The 25,758-nt window shown below is 49.7% G+C and overlaps 2 protein-coding genes across 5 annotated transcripts in view; one reads left to right on the forward strand and one right to left on the reverse strand.

The window, feature by feature from the left end:
- The window catches only part of LOC116950171 (rabphilin-3A-like), a 56,486-nt gene extending 53,736 nt beyond the window's left edge, over positions 1-2,750 (forward strand). For all 3 annotated transcript variants that reach the window (XM_032967717.2, XM_032967716.2, XM_032967718.2), the window contains 2 exons: positions 969-1,065; positions 1,762-2,750. In XM_032967717.2, the coding sequence (XP_032823608.2) occupies positions 969-1,065; positions 1,762-1,889 (225 nt within the window). In that variant the 3' untranslated portion in view covers positions 1,890-2,750. The remainder of the gene's footprint in view (positions 1-968; positions 1,066-1,761) is intronic.
- Positions 2,751-3,758: 1,008 nt separating this feature from the next.
- GGNBP2 (gametogenetin binding protein 2) lies at positions 3,759-25,465 on the reverse strand. 2 transcript variants are annotated; one of them, XM_032967714.2, is made up of 15 exons: positions 25,279-25,465; positions 24,265-24,345; positions 22,083-22,336; positions 21,410-21,508; positions 19,684-19,797; positions 17,365-17,568; positions 16,389-16,563; positions 13,592-13,774; positions 12,760-12,958; positions 12,073-12,180; positions 10,512-11,642; positions 8,696-8,859; positions 6,822-7,607; positions 5,893-5,973; positions 3,759-5,026 (listed from the first exon to the last, which is right to left on the reverse strand). In XM_032967714.2, exons 1-15 carry the CDS (start codon positions 25,369-25,371, stop codon positions 4,811-4,813), a joined length of 3,888 nt encoding a protein of 1,295 aa, XP_032823605.2. In that variant the 5' UTR covers positions 25,372-25,465; the 3' UTR covers positions 3,759-4,810. The 2 variants fall into 2 exon arrangements, with proteins under 2 accessions (XP_032823605.2, XP_032823606.2); XM_032967715.2 differs by lacking the exon at positions 5,893-5,973.
- Between the last annotated feature and the right edge of the window lie 293 nt (positions 25,466-25,758).

The raw sequence follows: 25,758 nt of genomic DNA on the forward strand, positions 1-25,758 counted from the left end.
ATGAATGAACATCACCTGGTGACGCGATGGCGGCGATTGCAATGTAATTGGGAAGGGCGAGAGAAGCGCCCCACGCAGTCACGTACAGATTCACTTCGTGCACACAGAGTGCCGGGTAACTTGTACACAATACGGCACATGGCGCAACATGAAATGTGGAAATCTTGCCGACGGGTCACAGGACAGACCCAGGTGCCGTGGGTTGACCGACAGAGATGACTGTGCTCCCTATGGTGCCAGCTTGCCGTGCTTTAGCCGCCCGCCGCTCCGCTCAATGTTGCGAGCGTCATGCCTCTGCCCCTCCGTTGTTGCCGGAGAGCGACCGCCCTTCCCGACTGCCCAGTAGCGTCCTTCACTCACCTTGTCACGTGCCGGAGCACTCGCCCACCCCGAACGCCGGGTGAGTGCTCCTTCACATAGGGCAAATCTTGAGAGGCCACGAATGAAAACTCGTGCTATAAGAATGGTTTGTACCCTTTCTGGCAATAAAACAGGTGTTAAGATGTTAAAACACGAAACAGAAACATTTAGAATCAACATGGGAATGATGTAGCTGCTCATCCCGAGCTCTCAATGTCCTGATAGTGGCATTGTCCTTGTGCTGTTCGCCTTTTGGCGTCCTCTGGTCTAACACCGTTTGAGACTTGGCTCTAAAGAAAGCTGTCTCTGCTGTGGACCAATCAGTTTCAAAGGCAATGCATATATGATCAGTTATGTGTTTTTTTTGTTTGCATGTTCGCCACAAGTATATGTGATTAATGCCCACATGATTCCTTGCAAAATGTTGTTAGGTGTTGTAATATCTTGACACCTGTTTTAGTGCCATAAAGGGTAAAACCTATTCTCATATTTTGAGACTGGCAAGGGAGGTCCCATGAAGAACCGCATGCGCGCTCGCATGCCACGCCCCGCTCCCAGGAGTAACCCTTCCCTGCCAACCTAACCCAAGCCCTTCCCGTAACCCACAGGAATTCTTCTTCGCCCTCCGGCAGAACGAGCTCGCCGGCAAGAGCCTGGAGGTCGCCGTGTGGGACTACGACCTCGGCAAGTCCAACGACTTCATCGGTGAGGGTCGGGAGAGAGAGAGAAGGGGGGGGAGCATGGCGGGTGTTTGGTGTCGGTCGGAGTTATGGGACCGCTTGTGTGGTCACACAGGTGGCCGGTGGAAAATATCGAGCACGTTCATTCGCTCGTGTGTCCGGTCAGCCACTCGCAAATTCCCTCGCCCGGGTCCGCTCACTCACCAACTGAAGTAAATTCCTCATCCACTCCACCCACACCAACTCATTCTACCCTATCACTCGCTCATTCAACCCGTTCACATGAACCAACTCACCTACTCTGCTCTCACTCATTCACCCCACTTGACACCAACTCACAAGCCCAACAAAAACAGCCGCCATTCGCATAAAAAAGTGACGGTGACATTACCACGGCGCCTGTGCCAGGCGCGGTGCACTTTTGAGGCCGCTTAAAGAGTCGATGTCTCGCTGGCAGGTCACGGGACAGACCCAGGTACCATTAGTTGACGAGCAGATGCAATCAGCTGTGCCCTCTACAGTCCCAACTAGCTGCATTTTAGCCACCGGGCACTCCACTCGTTGTTGTGACCGTCGCTCCTCTGCCCTCTGTTTTTGGGAGGGCTGACTGCCTCCCAAGTAGCGTCCTTCACTCACCTTGTTACGTGCCCGAGCACTCACCCACCCCGAACGCCGGGTGAGAGCTGATGTTCCGTTGCCACGGTTTTCCCTCCCACCGCAGGCTCCGTGGAGCTGGGAGCGAAGGCATCGGGAGAAGCACTCAAGCACTGGTACGAGTGCCTCAAGTACCCGGACAAGCGGGTGGAGCGCTGGCACATGCTGGGTGATGCGGCACCCTCCAAGCACTAGCACGTCTGCCAGCCGCCGCTCTTCAGAGCCAGAATTCGGCTTCCGTTGAAGCTGCCGCCAACGCTTGGAAAACGTCGGCGGTGCAAGCACGGGGGGGGGGGGCTTGCATTTCTCACCGGATATTTTCTGGGTGTCCGAAGAACGCAGTCGTTGTCAGGTGGCTATGAGTTGGCCAAAGTCATAACAAGAGGTACACTGGATGGTGTGCCAGGTGCGAAAATATTTTACAGGTCACTGACCTGGGCCCAATCCAGGACCGACTCGGTTCAGATTAAACCTCCGATTGAGATTAAGCACTTATAAAGGTGTTGCGGGGGGTGCAGAGATTTGTGGAACTTTCAAACCCGCCCGTGTCTCTTGCGTATTCTGCATGTTAATCATTTTTTCTTATTATAGACTGCCAAGTTCTCCGTGACTTTCGACCAACACCATCTCATGACTAATAACCATAACCCCTACATCAGAACCAACCGGGGCAGTCAGGAGCAACCAGCTCCAAATCCCGATTCATTAACAGATTAAAATATAGGCAACCCTTCGTTGCTGTGGGATAAATTATAGACACCCCTACACTGACAAAATTCATGACTGTGCCACCCCCCCCCCGCCCATCCACCCAAATGACCTGCTGGTTTAAATTGTTCAGAGGTTTGTGGTTTTCTTTCTGCCACCAGTGGCAAGGGAACCACACGCAGGGCTGACCACAACAGTAGTGTTCTGCATAACGCAGAACCGCAATCTTTCTATAAAGTTTTCGCAGCCAATATATGCGACATTTACATTTTGTAGCACGGGTGGGTGCATGTTATACCATCATTTGTAACCGTTTGTGATCCACAATAAAGCTTAGTTTGAAACATGCGTTTGATGTCCAGTGTTGGTGTTGTGGTCTAGTAACCTTCACGACCCCCATGGCATGGGGAGGCCTTCATCCAGCAGTGGACTGGAAAAAAAGGGCCGTACGTGCAAGGGTTTACCATCGGGGCAGCTTGACATATGACCTTTAAATCCTTCAAGGTTAGGATGCGGTTGTGACCAGACACCAACACCAGCCACTTTACGGCGTTCCAATAATATCCATGCTCCCCACCTTCAAGGAACAGCATGGTGAAGTATGGACTAAATGAACCATGTTTATTCATACTGGGGGAATCCGATGAGCTACAGCTCTTTCACAGATGTCCAGTATAATGCTCCACAGGGGGGAGGCCCTCATCCAACAGTAAATTCACTTGACTAAACTAAACTTTAATTTACCAGGTAAGACCCACTGAGCTATGTAGCTATTTTTCAGAAGCGACCTGGCCACAAATGATAGCTCAACGAAGTGGCTTATCGTGTGGAAATGTATAGCAGCCAAATACTCCAAACATGTTTCTAAATGGAGGGAAAACACGAAGGACCGGGAGAAAAACCCACACGAGCACGGAGACAACACGCAAACTCCAAATATACAGCAGGCATCAGGGTCGGGATCGAACCCACGACCTCCTGTATACCAGGGGAGGTTGGTAACATCTCACCATCGTGGCGCCCGTAAAAGGGCTGTACCTGTATATCCATAAAACGAGGAGTCCATTACCAAGGGAGACCTTGGGCAGGGGGGTGGGTGGGGAGGTCGTGGTGGAAATGCAAGAGTGCTTTGCGATGGCACCTCAGGGTCCTTTACAATAAACCAACACATGGGTGTGTGAAGATCACTTTGAAAAGGACCCCCAACCTGCCAGCATTCACACAGACCTGCGGCGTGCATATCAATATAGTTTATTCAAAATTCTATAGATTATGAATATATTATACCTTCAAACATTACACAAGATTTCAAAATATTGCAGAAATCTTTAAAAAAAAAAGTCGTAACTGGCAAAGTTTGAGTTTACAATACATTTTATGGAGACACGCTACAGGTGATGACACAGCCTCCCACCATCGGCGAAGACGTTCAATGCGCGCCATGCACAAAAGCACAGACAGGATTACCTTCAATCCCGATAGCGAGACACTATCCATTCATTAAAACAACCCTTAGACTGGTTGAATTTGTAAACAAGTACAGACTAAATTGGTGCTTCCGATGCTTAACCATATTTTAGAGATGCATGCATCTTCCGAGAGGGGGGCGGTGGGGGGGGTGTTAGTTTTTTACGCCAGATATGTGACTCACTCTTGTTGCCCCCCCCCCACCATCCACCCCAACCCACACCCCTCCCCCCAATCCACCGTTGACACCAGGTTCACCAGCATACATTCTTAAATGAGAAATTTAAAACATTTATTTTTTTAATAGCACTAAAATTAAAAAGACTTAATAAATTTGATGATCAACAACGTTAGCACAGAAGACAATTTCAGTGTTCAAAAGAATGTCATTAGGTGTTTTCTTGTCTGGGTGTTAATACAAGGACCACGATTTTGAACATGTGCCAAGCGTGTTTGCGCATCCTCAGAGCGAGCGCACCTGCAGCGGACACATTACTCCTGCCCGACGCGATGGACCAACGACAGAACCGCAAGGCAAGCAAATTAACAAAGGCAAAAAAAATAACTACTTTTTTTTTTATTCAGAAAGGAGAATGATCAATTGCAAACAACTGCGCAACATTCGCTAAAGAAAAAAAAACAACCAGTTCAACAGATTTTATAATTTATACCGTCGACTTTAGTCCCATACCTGCCAAACGGCAAATTAACAGCGGAACAAAATCTCAGAGGTTCTGGTCAGGAACAAGAAACAAATAAACGAGTGGTGGTGGTGAATTCTGCAATCCTGCACACACCGCATTCCTTTTTCCAATCCTTTCTTTACCATCCCTCGCCATCCCTGCCAACCCCCCCCCCCCTGCCATCTCCCCCCCCACCCAACCCCGCACCGCTCCTCTCCTCTCCCCGCCATTTCGACGCCCCCACCGACAGCAGCAGCTCTACTTGACGCCGGCGGTGGCCAGCCACTTGCCATTGCAACAGCGCTGATCGCAGGGCCCGTTGTGCGCGTTGCAGTACTGGTTGAAGCGCTCCTGCAGCTGCTGCCGGTACTGGTCGCGCTGCACGTAGAAGGCGCGGTGGCTCGCCTTGAACGAGCGGATCTCGTCTGGCGAGATGAACGATTCCGCGTCCGGGAAACAGTCGTCACTGTCATCCTGCGATGGTAACAGTGGTGGTGGCATTGATGATGGTGGTGACAATGGTGGTGACGATGGTAACAATGGCGATGATGATGATGATGGCGACAGCAGTGGTGGTGTTTGTGGTGATGGTAGAGGTGGCGGAAGTGGCAGATTGAAGGTAGGAAGAGGAGAAAAGACATTATTCGGGTTAATCACAATGGCTTCCACACGCACTGTGCAAACAGATGCTGTGAATATCCAGACATTCCCCTGAAGTCCCTGAATGGGACAAATATCATGTGAACCTACTGTACTTGTGAAAAAAGAGCTTCATAGCTCATCGGATTTCTCCAGGATAAATACAGATTCTCATGAAGCTGGAATGACCCCAAGTGCATGATGAACTGTACAAAGGTGGTTGGACCAGCTATGCTTTTAACGTGGGGCTTTGGGTCAACGCTAATGTCAGAAGCGATGACGTGGAGGGGATCGCGCACGCAAACCCGTAAAAACTTGAAATTCAAAAACCCTCCGCGGACCTCAATGAATTTACGCTGAGTAATAACTTAGGTCGGCAGTGACGAGAATGCTCAAGCAAGCATGCAGCAGTGCCCGTATGTTTAAAAATCAGTGGTGGAAAGTCGACATTCCTATGCAAAGGGAAATTGCGTCCACAAAAAGACACGTACGTAGACGAGAGTTGACAGCTTCACTGGAACGATCTCTTATTTTATTTACAAACCGGCGCCAAGGGAAGGTGTCCGCATTTTTAAACCGCATATCTGGAAAGCTACCGAGACACGACTTACAGCTGGGACATCCGATTATCGGTTCGATTACTCTCGGCTAATTGGACGGCACGAAAATAAGTCGTGGGGGGGGAACAAAAAAGGGCTCGCCTCTTCCCACGTGCGCCGCTGGACGGGAGGTGAAGATGGGCAGCGCTTGGTGACGTCATCTGCATCATCAGCCGCGTCACGCTGGTTCGGAAGGCGGGATGGGACGTGGGAGGGGGTGGGGGACGGGTAGGGGTGGGAGGGGCAGCCGCCAATTTTTTAAAGGGGCCCCCCCGAGTAATCGACCACAGTAAAAGTAGTCTATTACAATGCTGTCGAGTAATCGACCTTCTCGACTAATCGTCCCAGCTCTAAGTAGAACATTGAATGTGCAACAGGATGCTATATCTTCATAATGGAGTTATTCGAGGCGAGATCGCGTAAATGTAATCGCATCGTTAAACCCACCTCCACCCAACGCAGCCGATCGGTCAAGGTTTGTCACACGTTGTTAACAAAACGTGCCAATTAGTCACTACTTCGGCGCCACCGCTGTGTTTACGGCACATTTACATTTATGCGATCCAACCCAAAAAAGTTACTGTCAATAATATTGGTCGCGAGAGATGCCCAAGTATTCAACTAGGATATATTAACAATTAAATGCGAGTTAACCCTCGATTATCCATGCGCGGATTATCTGAGAAGTTGACTGAACGTGCTTGCTGGAAAAACCATCGCTACGCGCACGCCACTTTGTCTGCCGCTTCAAAACTTGTGGTGTGTCGTTAACTCGCCACCCACATCGCCACTAAACATGTTGGGCAGGTAAACACGATTGCTTACAGCAGTCAGAAAAAACAAACGAAACAATGAATACGTGTTCATAGCCTAACTTATATGTTTTACCATTATCCATTATTTTATTTTATCTGGCCCACCCCAGTCCTCCCATTATCCCTGACAATTGAAAGTTGATTGTTCAGTGAGGAATGAAAATGCAAAAGCTGTGTGTGGGTTGGGGGGGAGAGGGGTCTGCTGAGAAGGGGTACCAGCATGTCAGCGAGGCTCCGGGCAGGGTCCTGCTTCTCCTCGCCCCCTGTTGGCTGCTTACCCCCACGCTTCTGCCCGCCCTTCTTCAACTGCTGCTGCTGAACCTTCTGCTGCTGCGCCCGTGTTCCTTGCTGTGCCACCCTTTGATCGTTTGCTTTCTGCACGCCGTTAGATTTTTGTACTGCTGCCTGTTTGCCGTCCTGTTGCTTCTGAAGCGGCTGTTTGGCGTCCTGTTGCTTCTGAGACCCCTGTTTGACATCAGGTTGTTTATGAGCCGGCTGTTTGATTTCTTGCTTTTGAGCCGGCTGTTTTCCATCCAGATGTTTTTGAGCCGGCTGTTTTCCATCCGGCTGTTTTTGAGGCGGCTGTTTGACTTCCTGCTGCTTCTGAGCCGCCTGTTTTCCATCCGGCTGTTTCTGAGCGGGCTGTTTTCCATCCGGAGGCCTCTGGCCAGGCTGTTTCGCTTCCGGCTGCCTTTGCGCGGGCTGCTTGGCATCCGGCTGTTTGTGCTTTGCGTCGGGCTGCTTGGCCAGCGGCTGTTGTTTCGCTTCCACCTGCTTCTTCGCCCCTTGCTTGGCATCGGCCTGCTTCTGCGCCGGCTGCTTGATTTCCGTCTGCGCCGCTTGTGCTTTCTTCAGCTCGGGCTGCTGGGCGATGGCGGCAGCGAGAAGCGGGATTCCCTTGTCGGGCGGGCGGTGGCCCACGGCGCCGCAGCCGTCGCACCTCACGCACACCCCAAGCTTCAGCTGTGCGCACACGGTGGCCGCACCCACGTCGTCCGGCTCCTAACGGGTTTTGGTGGGGTCAGAATAACATGCGTTGAAGCGAAGGAATTCAACAGAAACACTTAACCAGGGTTATAACGATCATTGCCCTTCACTACCGGACGAACTTAACACTTGGGGGTCCGGTATTCGAGTCACCAATCGATTTGTATTTGCCCGTGTGGCACGTAGTGTTTGCAATGCACAGGTGGGTAAGGGGTCCTTCCTCGGGGGAGACAGGTGGCAGGAACAGGCACTGAATTCCCATTCTTAAAAGTTTTGTGCTACAGTTTCCATAAACGTTGGGAATACCGACACTGATGTGTAATGCAAACCTCATGAGTCAACAGACATGAATATATGGGATGTGACCTTTTATATTCTCCACAAGTTGGATTGTCAAAAGTTTTGGGGGGGGGGGGGGGGGTCACGATTCAATATATTGTAACAAGACAACAAATACTACAGTGTACAAAACAAACTTATGCTACTCTGGACAACAGGACAGCCTGTGGGTCATTCAGTAACAAGTCAACCATCTAGGATTTTGCTAGAAAAATTCCCCTGGGTGGTTTTGGGCTCGCCGAGTTCAAAAATGCTGATCTTTTTTTCCCTCCCTTCAAGCTGTGACCCGCCAAAAGGTCAAAGTGAAAAAGTGACCTCACGAAAAATCACCCTGCGCTCAATGCAGACGCTACCATTGGTGTCCAACACATCATGCGTGACTAATTTGAGGCCGAATCGACCTAGAGGACATCCAGGACCAGTTCAGATAATCGCAATGGTCACCGGTGTTGGTGGCCGCGGGCGGAAAATCAAACTCGGGTGGCCAGGTTCGCAGCACAGCACGCGAACCGCTACACTACCAGTCGCACGCACAACACGCACGAAGCACAATACAAACGCCGCTGACAACAGAAGCTGTGCAGGCCAGTTTCAGCCAACAATCCCGTGCCTGCCGCCCTTTCAACGACGAACAGAGCCAAATTAAGCACAGCAGGTTTTTCCGCAGACAGCCAAAAGCAAGATACACATCTCGGCCCGAGGGTGCGCGTGAGCAACCCGACAGCACGGGGGTGGGGTGTGCGTGACATCCGCCCGACGCTTACGTCTGCTTGCTGCCCCTGGTTTTTTTTCTTTTTCTTCTTCTTCTTGCCGCCGTCGGGCAGCGTCTCGGCAGCCAGGGGCAGCGCCGACTTTGCGGTGCATTCGGGGCAGCACCCCGCCGGCGCCTTCTCAACGCCGCCGCCGCCACCGCCATCCACACGGCAACCTGGCACGGAGCACCGATCGCATCGGGGTGGTTTTAAATGGGGGGGGGGGGGGGAGGGTGGGAGAGAAAGAGGTCACAATGGGGTCAGCATCGTCATGTGATGAATGTGCGTGTAAACTAGTTTTTGCTTGAAGACAAAAGTCAAAGTCAGAATTGTGTCCTTCCATGCCAAGAGCACTGGGGAGAACATCAATCGCCTTTAGAGGCTCCCAAGCCGCTGGTGGTGGAAAGTCCACAGTCCCATGGCGGAGTGGGGTTTACACACAATAGTTACCATCAACGAACCACAAAGTGCTACTCGATTTACGTGAATTATTATACTCCTTGTTTAACGAGTCTGAAAACTGTTTCAGGAGGGTCCTGCTTTCTGACATTCGGCCAATTATACTCACGAGTGTTTTGCCACCTGGACTGGCAAAACTCTCGCTTGGCTTCACAATTCTCAGCAAATCATGTAACCTGCTGCATGTGTATACAACACTCAAAAGCCCTGCACAGCTAGTTCATTCATCCACTGCCGTGTTACCATGTTCTTGGTCACATTGCATCCCAGGCCTACTTTGCAAAGTACTAACAGAGGCACGTCCAGTTTAGATTCCAAGATCAGGCAAGATCCGATGCATCCTGGGCAATTGAATCACAATCGCACACCTGCCGTCATTAGCACGGCCTTATAAACAGGAAAACGCGTTCGACTAACATTTTGAGCAATGACCTTTGTTTATGACAGGCAATGGTCTGTTTTATATCCTCAGAATACAATTCCAGGACCCACAACGTTATGTCTCCTATAATACATGTTTCTGTTTTCACTAGCAAGGACATGAGAATGATAATCCCGGCATATTTGTTTGGCTATAATACTCTATAGAAACACTCAACAAGAAATTTTCCAAACATGTCAAGCACGCCTCTCCTAAAAAGGAAGGCTCAAGACTGACTCACGATGGTCCGTGAGGCTTTCCGGGATGAGGACTGTCAAAATACCCACTGCGCACCCTCGCATAATAAATGAATGCGACCTGCAAGCACAAACATATTTTCTCATCCCGTCTGCAACCAATGCTTCAATATCTCAAACACCGGTGTACGATTGCTGCCGAAAGAAATTCACTTCGCCAAACATAGCACATGATATGAACATGTATTTATTTGCTGCGAAACACTGCCAACATTTACTCTGTTGCTTCTGCTCACTGCTCTCAAGTGACGCGCGAACTGCCACTTGCTCGCTCGCTGCCCTTAGGGCACTTTGCACGTCGCCTGTTACCGACGTTGGTCACGCCAGATCTCGGCGAAAGAAACGGTGGTTATTTTTTGACCGATCCAACATCTGACCGACTCTTCCTCGGCGCTTGCTGCTCAATCATCCGGGGCAAACCCGTTTTCTTCCTCCTGCTCTTCTTCCTCCTCCTCGTCTGAACTCCCTGCTCTCATCGACTTCCTGTACACTGCTGCCCCAGCTGCCCTCTCTCCGTCCCTTGCCGCAATCCTCAAACCGCCCTTTAAGGATCCCCTCCTCAAATCCTGCACTTCGTATTTGCTCCTTGGAAAATAAAATAAAAATCGCTTTCCGACGTGCCCCTCTCGCCTCTCTTTCTTTTCAATGGGCTCGGCGCAGATGATCGGTGCTTCACAACTAAACATCTCACCTGTCTCACTGGCGGTCGAATGCTGCATAAGCGGGGTCCTGCTATCCGCCGTCGCTCCCTTCCGTTCCTTGCCCCCATCCTGGCCACCGCCGAAGGCCGCCGAGGACTTCTGCACGGCCTGCACCAGGTTGGCGAGCCTCTGGTCCGGTTTCAGGCCGTTCACGGCTGCCTTCCCGCTCTTGGGCGCCTCCGAGAGGACGGACGCCAGGCCGGACGAGGCGGAGACGCTTCCGTCCTGGTGCCTCGCCCCCTTGGCCGCTTCTGCCTTCTCCTTGCCCGCCTCCGAGATGTACATGTTGCTCAGCCTCTTGGCAGATTCGATGAGCTCCGTCAGCTCCTTGTTCTGCTTGAGGCTGGTGAAGCCGGCCGCGTCCGTGCTCACGGTGGCACGCGCCTCCCGACCGTCCGCCAGCTCGCTCAGGTTCAGCGCCGACTGCAGCAGCTCGGCGATGCTCTTGTCCTGCCGCACACCGTTTCCCGCCGAAGCCCCAGCTCCCCCGCCGGCATCGCCGCCCGCTTTGGGCTGCGTGGCATCCAGCAGCACCTTCTCCAGCTCGCGCAGCTTCTGCGCCGACTGCAGGAGGCTCGAGAAGCCCAGCGTCTTTAAGGCTCCATCCACCGGCTTGCCCGCTCCAGAGGCCGACGCCTGAGCCGCCGCAGCCACACGCGGCAGGGGGAAAGTCGCGCCGCCCACCACAGGCACCTTGGACGCCGAGAAGAGACCGAGCGCGGGCCCCAGCGCGGGCCCCAGCGACGGCGGCGGGAAGAAGAGCGAGCCCTTGCCCTGCACGGCGGAAGAGGACGACGAGGGGGCGGCCGGGACGGAGGAGCACAGCACAGGGCTTCGGCCGGCACCAGACAGTGGCTGTTGCTGTGGGGAAGACTGCGGAGGGGGCGACTGCGATGGCGTGGGGGAGATCTTCTCGACGACGCGCCGCAGGACGGCGTAGAATGCGAAGGGCATCTTCTCTTTGGCTGCCTTGAGCAGGTCGGCCTTCACCTCGGCATCCTCGGAGCAGGCGAGCAGGATGTCGTAGTTGGAGATGCCGAGTTCCTTGTCGATGGCGGCCGCTATGCGCCCGCTCATGCCCTGCGACTTGAGCCAACCCGCAAAGTCTTTACGAGGGTCGGCTGCCCACGGGGGGGAGGGGGTGGAGGGACAATGTAATGTTAAGGGGTGAACGGGGTCAGGATAAATGTGAGTTTTCGTGGGGCTAGTTCCACAACGCCTTCCTCAAATTGGCGAATCGGTGAATCATCACACGCTCGACGGTGGATAGTAGAAATGAGTTTCAGTTTTAAAAAATTAATTCAGGAAAACGCTGGAGACATTTGCATACTGCAATAATTTAACGAATCTTTGTGCTAACAAAAGTGACGTGACACGATGTCATCCGACGCCACTCCTGCAAGGCAAAGCACGGGGAATTTTTGGGATCCGGAAGATCCTGTCTCGGTGAGATTTTCCAAAAATATTTTTCTTTTTGCGTTAATTCGAAACAACTAGGAACACTCAAAGGGCCCGTTTCCCATCACTGATCACCGATCGTGCCTCTCGTACCGGCGTCGCCCTGGCCACTGCCCTCAGAGCCGTCCTGGGAGCCCGGCTCGCTGCCCTCCGCGCTGGACGAGTAGCCGCAGTCGCTGCTCCCGTTCACCTTGAAGGTGCCTGCGCACAGTAAACGTTCAAATTCACCGTGGCCGCGTGCAAAGCGTCATGTGCGCGCGCTTTTGTAACGATTTCAACTTCCCATGCACTGCACCAGTAGTTACTCGCTCTCACAAAGAGAGAGAACGATCACTCCCCGGTGGCAAGGAGCCCGACGAGCCGGTAGGCAGCCACGCGTCAAGCCGGCACCAACTGCTGGCCAAGCTCTTTGGTCCTCTATGTATTAAGGTCTTATTGGGCAATTCAGAAAGCGTTTAGATGTGGGAGGAAACGAGAGCACCTGAAAAAAACCCATGCGTGTCGAAGGCTCGCTGGAAGGTCACTGGTGACCCATGACTAGTAGGACTGAATGTCCCTTCGGTCATTCACCACTGGTTCGTGAATGACTGAGGGAACACTGATCAGCGCAGTCAAGCAACCTCCACAGCCCATAACAGTGCGGGAAGTGGGAGCTCTCATCCAGCGGTGGATTGACAACCAAGGCCTACACACGTGTGCAGCCTTTCGATTTTATAATAAATGCGAAAGAAAACGGGCCAGTGGTACCCCGCGCGTGGCGTCAGGGACTGACGAACTGGCCTTGGAGAGTCGCCTCTGTGCTGCGGTGGTCGGCCAACACGTGCCCGTTGGTGGCCTGGGGCCCGTCCGTGGCAAAAAGGCACATGCACGCGCCGTCGCCGACCTCGGAGGCCAGCGGCGCCGGGGAGGTGCTGGCCGCGGGAAGAGCTGGGATTGCATCGCTCATTCCGTCACCGTCGTCCGAGCCGTCGGCATCCTCCTGTGCGCGGCGGTGGTGAGAAGAAAACATCTGATGAGAACATTGCAAACCCGTCGCAAAGAGCCCACCTTGGCTTCTCATTTGAGCAACGGCAGCCCTTTTCACACAGTCAGCGCTGTTTAGGAGGGAGACTGTGAAGAGGACGTTTAAATCAAATTGCTACATTTTTAAATATCAGCAAACTTAAGATTTTTGTTACGAAAAAAACTTGGTGGAAAACTGCCAAATCATATAAATGCAGCTGCAGACTTATTCGGGCCGCTGCTCGAATAAGCAAGACTTTCTGTTGAAGCCCAAATCAAATTTCACTCGGCGAGAGGACGTTCATTCCCCTCTGCTGTCAGGAACTCTACCCCAGTCATCCATGCTGTCGACTCCCAGTCTCTGTTTAGATGCAGGCTCGATACCTTCCTTTCCTCCGGCCACGACTCGTCTTGTCTCTCCATATAATCCTCACGTACAGAGTCTGAAGATGCGGTCGCATTCAGACGCATTATAAAATAACTCGTTTTGTCAATATGCAATCTAAGCATCCGGTCCAGTTACGGAGGCTAGCGTTAACCAGCCTCTCAGCCCGCTTGCCTGCAAGCCACAAACGCAACAAGGCCGGATGTGCAACGTCTAGTCCCGCACCTGGACAGGCTCGGCCAGGTCTGTGCTGGCGTCCGCCCCATCCAAGCCGAATTTGTTCTTCCGCCGGTTCCTCCGTTTCTGCCGCTTCTTCTCCTGGCGCAGCTCGCGCGCCCGCTCCTCTTCCCACAGCTCCTCGCACAACATGTCGATGCGGCTCACGCCCTGCTTGCGCTCCACCGCCACCTGCATCCCCCCCGCGCAAGATGCGACGAGGCGCGCAAGCGCACGCACACGAGCGCAAGTATAAACAAAGCGGACGCGGAGGATATCTCGGCACTTGGTGGGGCCCGCGACAGAAAGACGTGGAGATAGAGTAGGTGACCGAGACATGGAGAAACGCACACAGATGCACACACGTGGAGAGACAGACACAGACAGATACAGTGAGATGTGGAGTCAAAGAGACAGACCAAGAGACAGAGATGATGCAACACACACGTGCAGAAAGATAAATCTTGACTTAAAGCTTTAGTGACTGCAGGAATTCATATTCTTTGGGTCTTTCGGTAAAGTTTACGTAGATAGGTTCAAAGAAAATAACAAAAAACAAACCGTTTATAAACAATTTGCCTTTAGAAGCTAACCCCCTTTTCCTGATGACGACCGCTTGTGTTGCGATCAAAACGTCCTAGTTTTGTTATTTTCTTAAAACCTATCTATGTGACTTTACCGAAAGACCCAAAGAATGTGCAGACAGATAGTTTTGGGAAAGTATTTTTTTAAAAAGTTTGTTTGACAATCAGCTACAATGCAATGGATCTCGTAAAGTAAGCAAGGTTGCGCCTGGACAGTGCTTGGCTGGGTGACCGCCACGCACAAAACAGGACGTCTTTGGGCTGCAGGCTACGTGATGGACAACAGAGGGGGCTCTCAGCAAAATGCATTGCTGTACTGTACTTCTTTACTCCCTGCCTCATCTAGCAGTGGAATGACAACAGGACTGCACATGCACTTATCAGAAGTTGGGGCCCTGTGCATATTATTATCTTACGTAGATTTAGATAGTGCCTTGATCCAGCGCATGCTGCACAAGCGTAGAGACAGCAATGGACAGACATGAGATCCAACTTTAGTCTAAATGGACCGTCGTGATTGCTGCTGTTTTTGCGCAAGCGCCTATACACAAGCGAGACTGATGGGAGTCAACACCGCCCCCCCGGCAGCCTTTGTTCCCCAGTGCTAATGGTGTCACCACGATAGCGACAAGGCATTTTGGGCCAAGTCAATCAGGTCCACGCAGCAATCGCCATAGGCGAGATGGACTTTAAAAGCTTCTGCTCCAGCGAGCTTATAGTCGATAACAGGTTACGCAAGCAGCATTTTTTTCTGCTCCCGAGAGGAAAGGAAGATTGATATTCTTTGGGTCTTTCAGTAAAGCCACGTAGACAGAAAAAAATAACAAAAAATATCGACGTTTCGATCGCAACACAAGCGGTCGTCTTCAGGAAAAGGGGGGTTTTAGCTTCTAAAGACAACTGCTTATAAAGGTTTGAAATGGGCCTTGCCCAAATGTCAGCGGCCAATGCAAGTGGTGGGCAGCAACCGCTGCGGTGGTGGGCTTTCCACCAATCAGAGGGCTGACCGACAAAAATTAGCATGTCAATGCAAGATCGCCGAGCCTTCTACACGGCTCGTGCGCCAAGGTGGCTATGTTAATACGCGCCTCATCAAAGTACAATCAATAAGAGAGTCTTACGTGTTCTGTAGGCGTGTGTGTCAGAAATATAAGTCCTCACGACCAGGGGCGCAGCCAGGATTTTGACTTTGGGGAGGCTGACTTCAATATTCTGAGATATCCAGCGTATGTTTTCCAATGGGCGCCACAAATGTATAAAACAAATTTTATTGGATTTGAACGCGGAGTTTATTAATAGGTCAGAGCCGCTGATAAGTTCGATAAGTTCGAAAGGCTGCCGCTCAAGCAGCCTGCAGGGCACCACAAGGTGGCAGCCAGCATTTTGCAGCAGCCAGATATCCGGTTATCCCGATTACCGACTTTCCCAAAATTTCAGGGGGGGCTAAGTCCCCCCCCAGCCCCCCCTGTAGCTCCGCCCCTGCTCACGACCTCCCAGGTCAAGTTGTGTCAATACAGAGGATAGCGCACTAAATGTTTACGAGTTGGTTGCGTTGCAGTGGCTTGGATAATAATGGAAACTAGCTGGTGTGGTGCGAGATGGGAAAGGGCATCTGTGGGGAGGGCACAAAGAGCCCATAAATCAAGGCACTGCTGCTTGGTTCATGGTGAAGGCAGGAGAATACGTTGGAGCATAGAAGCACAGTACAGCAATCCATTTAGGAATAGGTTTTACCCTTTTAACTGGCACAAAAAACTGACACCTTTATTCAAGGCATCATGTCTGCAATAACCGCAACACAAGCAGTCAAAATGCAAACAAAAAGACAACTCTGATAATAATATGCACTGTCCTTGAATAAAGGTGTCAGTTTTTTGTGCCAGTTAAAAGGGTAAAACCTATTCCTATATCTTGTTACTGGCAAAGGAGGTCTCATAAAGCAATCCATTTGTCTCTACTGCAGTTTGCTGCCCACATGCTTCACATATTTAAGTAAATATATATTCACGTATTTAGTCGAGGAAAGTCTGAAGACTTTTTTTAGGAGGGTCCTTCAGTCTGCCAATTTCCTTACGGATTCTTTTGAATGTGGAGAGCAAACAAGGCCAGTTGGAGACCAAGGCCAATGATGACGACAATGACGATGGCGACGACGAGGAAGAAGCCTATTTGGGCAGCGCTGAAATTCTACAAACGGGTCCGGCAAAGGGGTGACGCGTCACCTCGAAGCTCTTGCGCAGGGCGTCCACCCCGAGGTGGAAGAGCAGCTGCCAGGTCTGCTCTTCGGCGCGCAGCCGCTGCCAGATGCGGTGCAGCCGCTCGTACAGGTGGATAGCCAAGCAAGTCACCACCTCCTCCTGCGCGCTATCCAGCGTCTTGGCGTGGCGCTCTCTCCTCCTGCTCGGAACCAAGGACGCACGGCAATTGATTCCCGTTGCAACTTTCCGATCACGTTGAAACGCAAGTCAATTTTGGTATTGTGCCATCCTGACAGCGGCGCAAGGCTATCACGAATGCACAATGTTTGGCAAACAGCCCGCAGTAGTTTTGCAGTTGAGGCCGTTGTTGTTATGTGTTCTCCCAATTTCGTATTTATCGGTCATTTTTCAAATCTCGCAAATTTGGACAGTCATGATGGCACACATTCCCTACTCCTTTTTGAATGTCACGTGATATTTAGCATCCCCTGTGAAGCAGACAGCACTTATTTATGCATAGGTTTTTCCATGTTGTGCTGTATAGCACTTCGATACCTTTTCTGGTTGTACCACGTGTTGTTCGGCATGATGCGAATGCCCATCAAGTCTGACTGCTGATGAGACAATGGGTGTCGAAACCCGTGAAGTTTGCTCATGTTGCATCAATGCTGCTGAAATTAAGCAAACCCAAGTTCCTGCGTGGATGTTGGATTGTGTACAAATATATTTTTTAATGCAGAGACAGAATTATGAACGAGACATTGTCTGCTGCTTATCTATATTATTATTCATATTCTACACAACGAAGCTCATGATTATTTGTGCTGGGTGTATCCATCAATTTGTATACATGTTCACACATCTAACCTTTTTACACATATTCACCCTTGCCTCAGTAGCCCAGCGAGTCGGACACAACACGCTTGTCTACAAAACAATAGCTGCAAAGAATCGAAACCCCCCACCCCACACCCCCCACCATCCCGACCAAGGCACGTACCCTCCAGCGAGCTCGGAGACGGCGCGGCCCAGCAGGTGGCTGATGAAGGTGGTGTCGCAGGAGACGTGAACGTGGCGCTCGTGGGGGCAGGAACGCAGGCCCTCGTAGAGGCCCGCGCAGTAGCCCTTCTCCTTGCTGCCGTCCACCTCGCCCGTCAGAATGGCGTAGGCGCGCAGCACCTTCGTCTTGCACTCACCGCAGAACCTGCTCCGCCAGACAATAGGCGAGCCGGTTCTAAATATTTACGCGAACGTCGTCGTCGTCGTGATTACCATCGGCCATTGTCTAGCCGCTGCTGGCTCAAGGCCTCCTCCCCTAAAACCGTCACCCTTACTTGTGCTTCTGCGATAATCTGTCGCGCACTCTCGTCCTGGAGCCGATTTCATGGCTCCATCTCTCAGATGAGTTTCATTCCTTTGGCTGTCGGTCTGTCACCAGTTGCGTCCATTGTCTTCATCCCTAATAGCGATGCATCCTGCCAAGCACTTACATTTCTTCACGACGATGTTGTCTCCATTTATCTGTTCCCCGATCCATGTATTTCTATCTCAGTACAAGTCCGAGCATGCATCGCCTAACTCAACGTTTTGTGGCACAATTTAAGCTTTTGATCCATTTTTTCAGTGGTCATTTTCCTGATGTATGCGTAAGCTATGTACTTATTGAAACGGCAAATCAGGATGCTCATTTTCATTCGAATTCGAATTAATTAATTAATTCGAATTAATTCGAAATGGAGCCTTTCAAGACCAACATTATGATTTATCATTGCTTTATTTTGGGCTAGATTGTGTTGATGTCATTTGAGAGATTATAACACTTCCATCATCCGACAAAGCCAAACCAATCAAATTGTCACGTGGGCAAACGTACCAATTGATTTCGCCCCAAAGAAACCAATTTTTTTCATCATGTAATGCGTCAACACAATTTTCTTTGCCTCTAATAATTGGGGGATGAAGGTCATAATTGCTCAATTTTCCCTTCCACTATCCACATCATGCCAAGTTTCCCAAGGCAGTTAGCTGCAATGTCAATTAGCACTAGCGCTTCAATGGACGATGGAACAAGCATAAAGAGGGTGGAGGGGAAGGAAATTAAGGGTGTAATGGGATTATACGGTGATAAATAAAATAACGACCCCTAAATTGAGAGAATAGATGTAGCAGTTTCCTTTTCTTAATTGCACCCCGACTTTGTGAACTTTGCAAAGCGCATCACTCCAACTCTTCCCCCCCCCCCCAACTGTAAAGAAACATATTGCATAACCACCCCCAAGACATCACCCCTCTTTCCTCATTCCAATCTCAGTGAAGACGGTTTGCTCGGTGCACCGAATATGCCATCACCTGCTAAATACGAAACAGTTAAGGGATTGTTAAACATTGTTACCAATTATAAAGAAGCCATCATACCGTTTCCCCGGCACCTTCCCACCACCACACTCTAAAAGGTTGTATTACCATGCTTACACCTCGAGAATAAAAAGAGCTTTGGATAACAATTGAAATATATTAAACATTATCAGTTATGATCAATCCACTACTGGATGGTCTCCAAGGTGGATGGCCTGCAATGTAACAATACATCGATCACAGGTACAGGGATACGGGTTCATTGCTCCTTTTCCACGGTGGACGTCCTGTCGGGAATTTTCCCTCCCTTGGCTTGCACTCTGTCGTTTGTCGACCGTGGTTTTAAATATGCAACTCAAATACCAAATAGCTCCGATTCTTCGCAGATACATATCTAGGCTGTGTGTTCTGGGCTGTTTGCTATGAGCGTAAAACTTCCTTAACGATAAAAACATTTATATAAAATGCATCAAGCTGGATCTCACGGACCCATGGCTGCATCCTAAGGTTAATAATGAATGTAACAAACGATTTGATGTGTGCTTCCTAACATGCTAAGCGATGTCACTGATGATACTCAAAATGTCTTCATAAGTCAATAGTGATGTTACGAGAGCATCCCAAGGACTCGAAAGAACTTGGCAAGACCATGCGTCGGCTGGGCAAGCAACAGAAGAGAATGGATCAAGAAGAAGTGGAATCGCATCAAGGGAGGAATGCCATAAATAACAGAACATAGTGGCAGGAGCACCAAGACATTTAAGCAGCGAGAATAGATGCACCCCAACGGTCACTGTGATCGAGTAACCCTTTCATGCACGAATGTGATTTTGGGAGCCAAAGAAACTCCCCAAATGTGTTCAATCGTAGTGGCCCATGAGTGGATAACATGCATGAGCGAATTAAAGAAAAATAAACAGTGGTGATGGGTGGGTGGTAAGACGCTTGCGGCTCAGGGGGTCACCTGTGCTTGCGCAAGTGCGTCTCCAGGGTCTCCAGCAGGCAGTCCGAGTCGATGAGCACCACCTCGTCGCGGCAGTCCTGCGACATGCGGTCCCACACGTCCGTCCAGCTGCCACTACACAGAGGAAGTGCGAGCTTAGAAACATCCCAGAAAAAATAATAATGTATGTAGAACTTCTTTCCCACCGCACATAGCCAACCGTGCTAATTGGAAGTGATGACAATGCTACCACCTGTGCCTTCAGTTGAATTTTCAAGAGGACCCATAGTATTGACATGCCTCAACGTGATTCATGCCCTGTGCTTGCTAATCGTGCTCATTAACCCTGCCGATGCATTCACGACATAATTTGGATTTCTATAGCTTTGAAATATTCTAGCCGATTTATACAGAGTTGAAATATATGATTAGGACTAATTGTTTATATAGCATCTAAATGGGAGTACATCTCAAGACACTGCCAAAACAGTGGACATTTGTTTGTAGAGGTGGTCAGTGATAGGTAGAGGAGAAAAGGTCTTGAGCCTGAACAGTGGATGGAATTGGACAGCACGGATGGATGCAGGAAGGCTGACTTGGGGCTTCGACATAATTCTTATTAAAAAAAGCACCCCATTTCTGAAAATGGCTCACCACTTTAAAATTTCTTCCTAATAAGCCACATGAAAGTGCCACTTACTTTGAAATGTGTGGATGTTTATGCTAAACATCAAACATTGGATGGATTCGAAGCCATATCAGCTGAAACATGCAGCGATGGACAGAGACAAGTGGAAAACCCACTAAGGCGATAGATGAAGGCCCAAAATAGGCTAAGAAGGCCTAAACAGGCCAATAATGAGTATGCAACGTTCACAAAGTTACCTTCAATGCACACCTATCACTTCAACACCACTAGCATAAAATGTTCATCTTACTCGTACAAAAAAAACTACTTCATATCTATCAAAAAAACACTTGGTGTTACCTGTATGGGGCCTGGAAAGGCCCAAAAATGTAGGTAATTTTACACCTGACTCGCTTCCTGGCTCCTCCACCTCCTGTATCTGTACCTACAGCTTGGCTGGCTGAGGTGGCCAGTGCACCGTCTCTGCATCGTCACGCACTCACAAACCATCTTTTGCATAACACGATTAAACAAACCTAAGACCGTACCATTTCCTTCTAATTATAGTAATAATTCAATAAGTTGGAGCCGTTTAAAAATACACTACTGAAGTACTCTTGCCATGTTGGTCATGGGGGTAGGTTGTTGGCTGTGTCTTACAACGGCGCTTAGTGTTTGGTCAGTGGACGCGGAAGATGGATGGGTCCGTGTGTCTTTTTAGAGGGCGTGTGGGGAAAGCACAGGTGGTGCATCTGCCAGTCATCTCAGTCCGTTAACCCCCATGACACCTGGGTCTGTCCCGTAACCTCCTGCCAGAGAGCCTTCGATACGTCGCATCAAAGTGCACCTAACCTAGTATAAGCGCTGTGGCAACATCAATGTCACATAGCGACAAATAGCCGCTGATGTTGTTGTTGTGGTGGTGAGGGGGTAATCCAGAACCAGTTCAGACAGCACTCACCACTAACTTTAGACGTGCCAGAAATCAGACTAAGATCACGGGATTGGTAGCATAGTGCACTCACTAAATTTCCCTTCCTGTAATGCTCATAAATTACAGCAACATACAGCAGGCAGTAATTTTTCCCCACATCCAGTCACTGCTGTGGATTCAATTACCCGAGCGGCTTTGCCTTGTGTGTGTCCAGAGAGTGGAAAGGACAGCGCCGGTTCTTCTTGCTCTTAGGAATGGAATCCAGAATATCATTCAGCTTCGCCCTGTGGAGAGGAATAACACATTTTAATTTCACACGAAGAATTATACATGCCAACCTTCCCACGGCAGAAACATGTAGTGCGACCTCAAAATACGTCAAATCTCTCTACCTGATCTGAAAAAGGCCCATTATGGCTCCAAAATATCAACCTATTATCTTTATGTTACAAGACAGTGTTCACCTTACTGTTCTGGCAGTTGGTTCTGGAAGAGCGATCCAAGAAATGTAGATTTGCTCACAGATGATGTAATCATCCCTTTTTGTAATAAGATGTTCAATGTGTTGTACAAGATCACGAAAGTGTGCAGCATGTATATCAAATACATATTGATCGGTCCCATGGACCCAGGGCTACATCCTCAGGTAAATAATGAATGTAACAAACTAATTGATTTCTGCTTCACACTGGGAGGAGTAAAACATTATGAAGTAAAATATACAGACAATGCATAATTCCTAACCAGACGTGTATAAGCGACTAGAGACAATACCACGAGTAAAGATACTACACGTGCACTGACTTTTTTTTGGTACGTACACCGCGGGCATAAAAGATGTGCAATCAAGACACGCACCCGTGCAGATAGAACAAGCAGTAGAGTTTCCGTGCGTCGGCCAAGTAGCTGTGGCAAACCACGAGCTCTCCCGACGACTCCAGCAGCAGAGGCTCCAGCGCCGGTGTGCCACTCTCCAGCAGCGCGGAGAAGAGGCGCTCCACGCTGCCGCGGCAGCCCACGCACGCCACCTGCTCCGGGAGGCAGCCCACCAGCTCGCGCGGCGGCACGCGCACCGCACACACCAGCTCCTGCCCCGACAGCATCTCGTAGTGCTGCAAAACACGCACAGCAGGTTGAAATTGTTTTCTCAATTATTATTTCCACCACCCCCCCCCCCCAAAAAAAATGGTAGCATGCTCTTGAAACAATCACAACTGTAGATATACCGTGGATTTGGTGGAGATTTTTTTTAGACTTACAAAGCCCTAAAAAAGAACAGCGTGCAAAGTAATGCTCAATGTTTTGGCTGCGTCTCCACACTGCGATGGAACTTCATGCGTCAGGTGCTCCCAGTTTAATACTATACTCTTCCCACTGTGCTACTATAACGTACGTTCCAGAAATGGCTTGTGATTTTGTAGATTCAGTGGCGTTTCATTACCGCATAATATACTCATCCGATATACATGTTTATAATATAAAAGACAATATAGACAACCTAACAATCAGCAAATAGGATAAAATTAAGTCTTCATGGAAAGAATATTGTTCTGTTAAGCACACGGATAGGTTTGGGCACCCTACCCCTGAATGAGCCCAGTATTTCAGGAACGTATTGCGCTGGCCGCACACAGCTAGAAGTGCACCACCTTGCATTGGAAAACTGCACCGGTAAAGCACAGCACAGAACTACTTCTGAAGTCCCTTCAGTCAGTTTCTTATGCATGCTAAATAGTACATGTCTCATATATTCTACAAAGTGTGTGGTGTGCAGGTCAATCAAGCAACAAATGTTAATTTATCAGAGTTGGAATTAGCCAAAATAATTGGACATCTTTTTTTAATTCAGTTATTGGTGAAAGGACTAAGAGACCTAAAACTCAGAACACTTGAGAGCCTGTTTAATCAGGGGCGGATTCCCAGATTCAAAACCAGGATCTTCTCAGCAGTGCTGGCTCACTGGTATTAGCGACGGTGTCACCTCAAGAGCAATGTCATTGCAATAACATTAAACATGCTCAGCTTGGAAGTTTTTTCATTACCCACATTTTTTTTTCAGCAGGGAACGGGGTCTTCACAATCACAGCACCTTCATTAGTAAACACAAACCCTGCCCCAGTACATTTCATATGCACTGACGGCCCATGCATATTCTAAGTTACTAGCTTGTTAGCCCGTCCTAGGACGGAAGCTGTAATATTAAAGATGTAAATTAACGTTGTATTGTGATTGTTAATTTTATTGAGGCTAGTACCAACAATGGTATAATCCGTAGGTTGGACCATCCATGATTGCCCTCTTGGTCCAAGAAACTATTTGCACAATAAGGCCACACTTTTTGAGGTGATAGTCGAAAAATAAGGTTGTGTGTATTATACACGCAGTGTTCAATGTCATGTCACATGCAAACCACAATGGGTCAACTGATCCAATGGTGAAAATCATGCCTTTTGCCGTCAAAAAGATACCATGTGTGTGTATTATTACTCTTATTTGTTTACGGCCTTGGCTCGAAATGTATTAAAGATGAGCGTCTCATAACATACAGAAACTGTGCGAATTTGTTAAATGGCACAACTGCTTGCCAATTACAAAGCATACGAGACGAAATGTTTTCTAGTGGGACAAAATTTAAGGGGTTCTTAAGCGGCAAAACCAACTCTGCATACAACTATAATGTTAAGGCATAAACTACTGTAAGAGCAGGCACTTCTCAATAAGCCAATTTGGAGGTGTTTGGGGGGGGGGGGAGAATTTGTTAACTCACTGTTCCTGGAAATCCAAGTTCGATTCCTGGCCGTTGCAAACAGCAATGGTGATATCTGAAATAACCCTGCCCCCTTACTCACATTCGCCGACCTGAACTGACCATCCTCAAGTATTATTAAAATACCTCATTATGGACATGAAAGTGGCCTTCATCCACTAGTGGGCTGAGATTGGATGAAATGCAAATTCCCTTCGAGTTAATATAACTCGCATGTAATGCAAAAAGTGCAATGGATGTTTTGTTTGCAATGCTTTGCGCAGGTGCACAAACCTGCGTGAACTGCTTCAGCTGAGCGCTGTTGACTTGACCACCTTCCGCGTTGAGTAGCGTGTCCGGGAACTCCATCACCAACTGCAGCATATCGACAGACGGCAACGAAAATATCGCACGGACATCGCGTTCAGAGACAGAAAAAATAATATTTCATTTGATGCCGACATTTCCGGAAACAAGTCTGAAATTACCCGAAACGTCTCTGCGTTTTCGTTCGGATAATTCCCCAATGTCCGCATTTTTTTTGTTTTCATTAACCAAAGCCAAGAAGCCAAACGCTGCATTATATTTCGTCTTTCGAAAGGCCCTCAAAAATAAAATCCCTATTACGAAATCAAAAATAACTTCGGCGGACTTCTTTTGCAAACAAGGAAGCAATATGGTGCCTCAGAAACAACTAGACTTCTGTAAATCCGTATCCATTGGCCGTAAGTGGCACGCGAACAAAACGGACACCATCAAAGCATTACTATTGCCCTAACAAGGGTCAGGATGGACGAACCCCGGACACGTCCCATACACCCCCAGGTGATAAACTTCTCTGAAGACTTCACATGCGACGACATTCGCCCTATTGTCCCTATGACCCCGAGTCGATTATCATTAACAGAGTTGCGACTGCGATGGTACAAATCCCCCCCCCTCCCCACACCACCACCACCGCTGGATGCACAGCAAGACGTTGCACATCTAGCAAATAAACAATGTTCACGACAGAGTAATACAACGGCAGCAATCACCACTATTTACTATTGTAACAGCACTGGCTGTGCGTTCGTGCGAGAACACGGCCTATGCAGCGGGGCCTACGTCCTCGGGACGAGGGCGGGCGTACGGCTCGCACCTCGCCCGGGGCCTCGGTGCGCCTAAAAGCCGGCTGCCGATCCAGGAAACGGCTTAGGCGCCACAATGACCCAGGCCTCATCCGCGATCAACCCGGTCCCTCGGGGGCGAGGGGCGCGTGCGATGGTCCGCCGAGCAGCTCGAGGCGACGAGGCGGGCTCCTCTTACCGTGAGGGTATCGTCAATGGCGAGAGGAATCTGCCGTTTCTTGAAGGGGAATCCGTCCTCCCCGTTCCGACAAACGGCCACCAAACGCGCCATGTCCGCTCCGCGTCGCCGCCTCGCGCTACGGCTCCGCCCCGCGTCGCGATTGGGTCGGCATTGGTCACGTGATATTTAAAAGGAGTGGGGGAGGGAGAGGGGGGGGCCCCCCTCTAAAATACTGGAGAGGGGGGGGGATAACCTTGGGGGTGGGAGTCACGTGACGTGGTGGTGGATTATTAGCCCCGCCTCTCCGCCCCTCCCCCTCTGGAAACACTGCTCCTCAAGCCGAAGACATTGACGTATTTGAGTTGACCCAATAATTATTTGGTGGTAGTGGCTTGTCAGTGGTGCGCTTGCAATTTTATATGTGCTATGAAGAAGGGCCGTTGGCCCAAAATCGTCGCCTATTTTCTTTTCACTTTGAAGGCCACACTGTGATTGATA

Source organism: Petromyzon marinus, chromosome 38 (assembly GCF_048934315.1).
Source record: "Petromyzon marinus isolate PM22_M1 ecotype Great Lakes invasive population chromosome 38, UKy_Petmar_22M1.pri1.0, whole genome shotgun sequence".
In the NCBI taxonomy this organism is placed as follows: domain Eukaryota; kingdom Metazoa; phylum Chordata; class Hyperoartia; order Petromyzontiformes; family Petromyzontidae; genus Petromyzon; species Petromyzon marinus.

Bases quoted from the DNA above. Each gene is read 5' to 3' on its own strand.
- GGNBP2 (XM_032967714.2), bottom strand. From the start codon at position 25,371: ATGGCGCGTTTGGTGGCCGTTTGTCGGAACGGGGAGGACGGATTCCCC. The intron at 21,509-22,082 runs GTGCGTGTCTTG...TCCTCTCCACAG, and splicing joins TGCTTGTTCTATCTGCACGG to GGCGAAGCTGAATGATATTC. The intron at 7,608-8,695 runs GTAAGCGTCGGG...AAAACCCGTTAG, and splicing joins ACCAGGGGCAGCAAGCAGAC to GAGCCGGACGACGTGGGTGC.